Below are 7,360 nucleotides of genomic sequence, written 5' to 3'. Positions count from 1 at the left end.
ATTCGATTCAGACAGATTAAAGGGTCCTTTGATTCGATTTTGATTCGGAGATTCGGCCACCAAATCAGGCCAAATCTCTACCGAATCAAAATCGGGGAGTGAAGCTTTGCACAGCCCTACAACCTAGATCTATGCAGAAGCATGCGTGTATACTGAGCATGTGTAGTACACTATGCACCAATTGGGCAGGTACGTGATTACATATATACCCAATTTAAAAAACACTGTGGCTGGACAAATATCCATTACTAGGAGGGGTTAGCAACCAGAGCTGGACAATCTTCTCCTTTTCATATATCTAATACCTAACTTGCCCAGGAAGCAGCAGATATGCATTTCAGGCTCACATCACTAAGAAGGGGTGTGGAACCTGTCCCCCTGATTTCCCAACACAACATTCCAACAACCATCTATAAGCATCAAACTGGTTTAAATAGTATTTCAAAATACACAACACCCCATACCAACTTAAAAAAAAAAAATCAAAACCAGAACTGTAAAATTCTAGGTTTTGCTTTAGCACAAGTGGAGCTGCAATTAATTTTAAAGACAGTTTTGGCAACTGTATTCCCAGAAGTAGATATATAACTAAATCAATTACAAGTTTGTTGAGGCAGCAATTATTTTTTTTATTGTCCTGCATGATAAAGAAACAAAAATACTTTACCAAATGGCAAGCTTTTGCAATACATGTGAATTTTTATTTCAGTCAGTCTCATTATAATAATACTTAACATGTCTCTTGGAAATATGCTTTTGTATTTTTTAAGATATTAAAATTTAACGTGTTTTTAAAAAAAGTTCATAAGAAAAGTATGTTAAAAAAATCACCCTCGTATTAAGAAACTATTTATGGGAAAAAGACTATATGTAGATTATAAGTCTGGAAAAAACATTTTTACTCAAAGTACAGGAATTCCTTTATAAAATATTTAGTGCATCTCTCCTACCTGTTATTAAAATTAGTGCAGTAAGTTAGATTTCTACAGCCCAGCTGACAAGGTTCTCGTACATCTGCTAAACAGGTCAACATGGAAACTTCAACTGGGTTATACTCACAAAAGCGATCAAATTCTTGCCAACTCTGTGAATTGCCCCAGCTTGTGCTATACAATTTAGTGCAAAGTTCCCTGAACGAACAAACAAAGTCAATCAAATGAAAAGAAAAGCAATCATTCAGAAGTTTTACACCAAAAAACAGTTGGCTTTAATCATAAAAGTATAAATTAATGGAAGTTTTGCATTTTGGACCCGCTGAAGGCCTGGAACCAATATGAGAATGAAGAAAGACCCTCAAGCTGTTCTCTAGAACCTCAGCCATCAGTTACAAAGAAATGAGTAAATCTCTAGATGGTCATGAAGGAAAATTAAAAATTTGAAACAGGTACATCCAATGCAAATAATTCTGCCAAACTTTGCAAGAAGCTAAACATTAAATTTAAGGCTAGCATTCCCCTACCCACTTTTATGGATGGTAGGTTCCTTGTCATCTCTGATTTTACTCAAGATGTAGTGTTTCAGATTTTGTTCCTTGTACTTGTAGGTGAAGGTTTGAACAGCTGCTTTTGGGGATTTCTTTGGTTAACAAGCACCTGTGAATGCAGGGGACTGGACTTGATGGCCCAGGAAGACCCTTCCAGACTTGCAAAATGAATTTTAGCTTGACTGCTTGTAATCATGTTACTTTCTGTATACCTGACTGCCTTGATTATGACAAATATTTACAAAACAGTTTTTAGCTTGGATAATTGCCAATCGTAAATTTGAAGATAGAATTCACAGCTTGCCCAGTACTTGATAGATTTTAAGGTTACAAAGTATATTTTCCCTCATTGCATGATTTAGCTATCAAGCACAGTACAAACTTGAAACATTACAATTGATTATGCATTTTTAGTGATTTATATACCATAAAAAAATGGTGCCCAACCTTTCCACCCCATTAGCTGGATGGGCAGTGTCTGGTCCAGGCAAGAGCCAGATTCAGCCAGTGGACTGGATCCAGCCACATGGTGCAGGAGAGCTTGGGGAATTGGGGGGGAGGGAGGGAGGGAGGAGTGCGGTCTTGGGGGTGGAGGTGCAATCTGGCCCTGATTCAGCCATGCAGGTTTTAGGAATTTGGCAGCAGAGGAGGAGTGGAGCTATTAATTGCCACTGCTCCCCCTCTGGCAAATTTCCCAACTTAAGGGGAGCCCCACAGGCCAGATGCTATGGCTTCACAGGCTGGATGTGAACCACAGGCCAGGGGGTCTGCATCCCTGTCATAAACCACTGAACAGCTGTATTTCACTGATGAAAACCATAAAGATACTGACCTACAAGTGGAAGTATTTGCTTTAGAACAGCAATGCAATTTAGCCCCATCAAGGCCTGTTGAAGGAGGAGGATGCACAGTGACTCCAGGGTGAACAGACCTTGAACTCTCAAGAAAACATTGCCAGAGGGGATCCTGAGGCAGAGGCATCGTTTTGCAGCCTTCTATAAGTCCATCAACAATTTCAAGTTCTGTTTTCATTGACATTAGAATCCTTTTACAAGCAGTCTGGCAGACATAATCTTCTGCTCTGTCACAGCAGTACAAACCTAATATCCAAACAAAAGTAAAAATGATCTACTATTGACCGGCATAATGGCAACAAAAAAGTCACAGTTTTGCTTTCTGTTAAAATATAATAACACTTCTATAAAAATAATAATATACTTCAACTTCTATAATAAATCAAGAGCAATGACAAACATGTTTCTTTCATTTTAAATGCTAACAGACAGAACTGTCAAAGGAAAAAAAGAAGTGGTTATGGTAGGGGTGAGCAAAATACGGCTCGCGGGCTGGATGCGGCCCACCAGGCCATCCTATCTGGCCTGTGAGGCCCCTAAAAAAATTTAGAAAATTTATATTTATCTGCCCCTGGCTGCCTGTCATGTAGCCCTCGATGGCTTGCCAAAACTCAGTAAGCGGCCCTCCTCCTGAAATAACTGCCTGCCCCTGGGTTAGGGTATTAATAAATATATCATAACTATCAATAAAAACCTCCCAAAAATTATCATTGTATATTAGATTCTATATGAAACATTTTCAATGCATTACTTCTCTGATTATGAAGTTTATGGAAAACTTAAGCTTCTTTACTTACTATCTGTAGGATTTCTCATTGGATATGATTGTGTGTAGTTATTCACACAGTGTATTAACTGAGGGCTAATAGCAGCACAGTAATTTTCAACTGCTTTAATTTGTGAAGGACCAGGGGAGGAATCTGTCCGGAAAATTGCTTGACAATATTCTCGGCAGTTTGTATGATGACCTGCATAACTGCAGCAAACTGATCCCACTAAAAAACAGAAAAAAAGAAAGACGAAAAACAGAATTATGTATCCTGAATATAGAAACACAGACCATATATATTTTATAGCACAATTCACTTATGGACTTGACCAATAGCCAAGCTAATATTGGAAAGCCAGTATTAGAAAGAAAAAAACAACTTCTTATCAGCAACACTAAAAACATTGCAACTGTAAGAGTGCGTGTCCTTACAGCAGACAAATGAGGCCAATATTTTCTGTTTTGCTTAGCAACCTCTGCAAGCAGACCTGAATACAAAAGTGCTTTCATGAAATGCATTTTATTTTGCAGCATATTGCTATATATATATAAAATCTTGAATACAATCATATGCGTCCCGTGGTATAACTTAAATACAACATAAATGAAAGTTATAATTTATAAAATTTGATGTTTATAAAATAAAAGTACTCAAAATAGCACCTGACCTCTCATTCAAAAGCAAAGGAATAAAGTTCACATAATTAAATACAGACACTTCCTGAAAATTATTGTGTAATTTTTATGTGCCGTTTATTCTTCCCCTCCTTTTCCCTCTGCATAAATTTTTCTATTAAGACATCTGCAACATGAAAATATTTTGGTTGATTAGTTTCACCACTGCTTGTTGTTTAATTGGGGTTTTTTTACTTTAAATAAAACAAGAAGAAATAAAGTAAACGATTAACTTCTAAGCAAGCATTCATAGGTACCTTAAAATAAATCAGAGGCAATAAAAGAGATATACGCATATGTATCTAAATTCTAATGTAATAAAAGCCTTAGTGTGTCCATCTGTCTGTCTGTCCATAACGCTCTGGACCAAATGTGCATGCACCGCTGAGAGGGTGTGCACCGATTGGCTGCGAAGGCCCAGAGCATTACAGACAGAGGGGGCGAGGGAGCCACCACCCCCCGCCCCAACAACAGCTGGCAGAGAGGGGGAGGCGGCAATGGCAGAGAAGAGGGGAGGAAGGGAGGGAAGGAGGGGAGAGGGAATGGGAAGGGGGGGTTTCTCGTGACAGTGCCCCCCTACCGCCACCGCACCTCCCCCCCCAACAGCCAGCAGAGAGGGGGAGGCGGCAGGGAGGGAGGGAGGAAGGAATGCATGTTACGTGCCGCCAGGTGTCAGTGGCTGCCACCGCATGCAAGCTCCCCTTCCCCCTCTTTCTGGGAGCTGCTGGCAGCATGGGGTGGATTGGCAGTGGGAGGGGGGGTGTACAGGGCCACACTGGGAGCAGTGAGGGGGGAGGGGCCCATGAGGCCAGCCGCAGGGGGTGGAGAGGAACATTGGGGGGGGGGCAACACACATGCATGGGGCTGGAGGATAACATAATCCTGCAAACACTTAAGATTTTATTTTAGTTACATGAATAGTCTGAATAATTTCTGGAGGAACTACTCATGGATTATAAATACATGCATGCATATGCTAACTTCTCATGTGGGAGAAGAGGAGAGGAAGATACACAGACAAGGAAAATAAAAATGGAGAAAAATAAATATTAATAAATACAACTGTAAAAAATATACTTACTTTCATTTCTATTAATACAACTAAAAAGTGCATTCTGAAAACAAAACAAAATATAAAATAATTAGTGAAAACAGAATAAAAACGTATACATTTAAATTTGGCAATTTATTAACATTTTATGAATACCACTTTGTTAAAAATAGTAAAAAATACTCTTAAATTCTATCTAATAAACAAATGAAAACAAAAGTTTTCATTTTCCATAAATGAAAGAGGATGTGTAAAAGAGCATTTATCACCACAAATTCTTTTATATATATACAAATACATATATATTCTCATGAACTTAATCAAGTAGCTAGAGAGATCTTTATGAACTACTGCAAAGATAAAATTAAGATGTACAAAGATAAAGCATTAATGGTTACAGTTGGGATTCCATTAGAAATCAGTGGGAGTTGAACTCATATATGGCCCTTAGCAAATCATAACCCTGGAAGGCAAAAGGAAGTACAAAAAGCTGGAGATTTTCACCAAATGAAAAAAAGACATAGGTGTATCTGACCAATAAGAAAGAATTGGTTGTAAATGTGAATGTGATAAGAAACTTGGGAAGAAGTGATCATAACATGCTATGATCAAGATTCTAAGAAAGGGAAGGGATGAGTCTAGCAAAACAAAATTAAAAGACCTCAAGAAGGGCAGATTTTAAACAACTCTGAGAAACAGACATGGGTAGATAAATTGGAGGATAAAGGGGTCCAAGAATATTGGAAGTTCAGCAAGAATCAATTCCACCACAATGGAAAAACTAGAAAAAACACAGAAGAAGTTTAATTCTATCTATCCATTCATCTGCTGCTTCTACAGACCTTGAATTCTTGAACTGATTGAACACCAGAACTCCTTAATGAAAACCAGATGATGTATTAATTTTACTAATTACAAAATAAAGTTATCAGGCAAAAAAGAACTTGATGTTGATGACAAATATCAAGTACTTGGAACTGAAGGGATGCAAATGAAGCGGACAAAAGAAGTAACTTGTCAAGACACTGATTTCTTCACTCTGCATTGTTCATTCAAATATGAACATATTAAAACACAAGCATAGGAAAGGGCCCACTCCCTCATTAGGTCCCAATATCATTCACTATTAGGTCAATTTATTACAAAGTTCACTTTTTTTTTCTGAAGAACATTGTAAAGTGAAGTTCTGCATGGTTATATGTAAAATGATTTAGACAAAAAAGCAGAGGAACATAAGAATTGCTATTTATTGAATCAGACCATAGGTCCATCTTGCCCAGTATCCTATATCACACAGTGGCAGAGTGGATGCTGAAAGGGAAAGTGAACTAGGTATGACCAGAGGTTTTCCCCACACTGTTCCTCTCTCACCTGCAACCTCCAGCATTTAAGATCCAGTAAGTTCTGGTTCAATGGCTGTACCCCTAATTCCTGTGGCTCAGTATTTACTGGTGCCCCTTTCATCCAAAAATTTCTCCAATCCTTTTTGCAGAATTTCTGCTCTGCAAGCGTTAAACCATATGATTAAAATCCCTGCACAGTATATCCCAACAACAAGAATTGTTGCGACCTTACAAGATAAAAATGAAGGATCCCGCAAATCGCAAAATTCAGACTGCTTGGAATTCAGTCTCTGGTAAAACTGTTCTAATTAAAGTATGAATCTTTTACAACACAAAGAAGGCTCACTGAACATACTCTATCTAAGCAAAGAGAAAACGGCATAAGGAATTTACAGCTTTTCTGAAAGTTGGACCTGCAAAAGGAGGCATCCTTTTTGAACCAATGGCTTTCTGTGGTGGTTTGCTGCTGCTCATTTTATGAAATTTGTAAACTACACTGATTCTGAAAAAATGAAGGACTTAATATGAGAATGCACTTCTATTATCTCCTCCCTGACCATCATACTAACAACATTCATCACGGGATCACAGAAAAGTAGGGCTAGGAGGGACCTCACAAAGTCATTTAATCCAGTCTTCTGCTCAAGGCAGGATTTTCCAGCCAAGGACCTGTCCAACCTGCTCTTGAAAATTTTCAAGAATAGATATTCCACAGTTTCCCTAGGTAATTTGTTCCAATGCTTGACTGCCCTCATAATTAGAAAGTTCCTCCTAATATACCAACCTAGTTGTCTCTGCTGTGGATCAAGGCCATTGTTCCTAGTCCTGTTCCCTACAGCCACAGAGAAAAGCCCATCTTCACCCTAACAGTTTTCAAATACCTGAAAGGTGATTATCAAATCCCCCCTCAGTCTTCTCTTCTCCAAACTAAATTGTCCTTGGTCATTCAGCCTTTCCTTATAAGTCTTCCTTCCCAGGCCCCTAATCACTTTTATCACTCTGTGCTGATTCTCTCCAATCTGTCCATATCCTTCTTGAAGCATGGGGCCCAAAACAGGACACAATGCTCCAGGTGAAATCTCATCAGTGCTGAACAGAGCAGAAGAATCACTTCTCTTGATTTGAAAGTGACACTCCTGTTAATGCAACCCAGTATGCAGTTGGGTTTTTTTTTTTTTTTTTTTT

General features: G+C 38.5%; 1 protein-coding gene across 2 annotated transcripts in view; it reads right to left on the bottom strand.

Moving 5' to 3' along the window:
* RECK (reversion inducing cysteine rich protein with kazal motifs) overlaps nucleotides 1-7,360 on the bottom strand; it is a 129,669-nt gene that overhangs the window by 60,448 nt on the left and 61,861 nt on the right. For both annotated transcript variants that reach the window (XM_019509153.1, XM_019509152.1), the window contains exons 6-9: nucleotides 4,863-4,896; nucleotides 3,135-3,332; nucleotides 2,316-2,583; nucleotides 951-1,130 (exon numbers count right to left, since the gene is read on the bottom strand). In XM_019509153.1, the coding sequence (XP_019364698.1) occupies nucleotides 951-1,130; nucleotides 2,316-2,583; nucleotides 3,135-3,332; nucleotides 4,863-4,896 (680 nt within the window). The remainder of the gene's footprint in view (nucleotides 1-950; nucleotides 1,131-2,315; nucleotides 2,584-3,134; nucleotides 3,333-4,862; nucleotides 4,897-7,360) is intronic.

The sequence above is a fragment of the Gavialis gangeticus genome, unplaced genomic scaffold (assembly GCF_001723915.1).
Source record: "Gavialis gangeticus isolate Ggan-Ray unplaced genomic scaffold, GavGan_comp1, whole genome shotgun sequence".
NCBI classification, from domain to species: Eukaryota; Metazoa; Chordata; order Crocodylia; family Gavialidae; genus Gavialis; species Gavialis gangeticus.
Note: the sequence above shows the minus strand (reverse complement) of the source record. Positions and strands in the feature narration are given on the sequence as shown.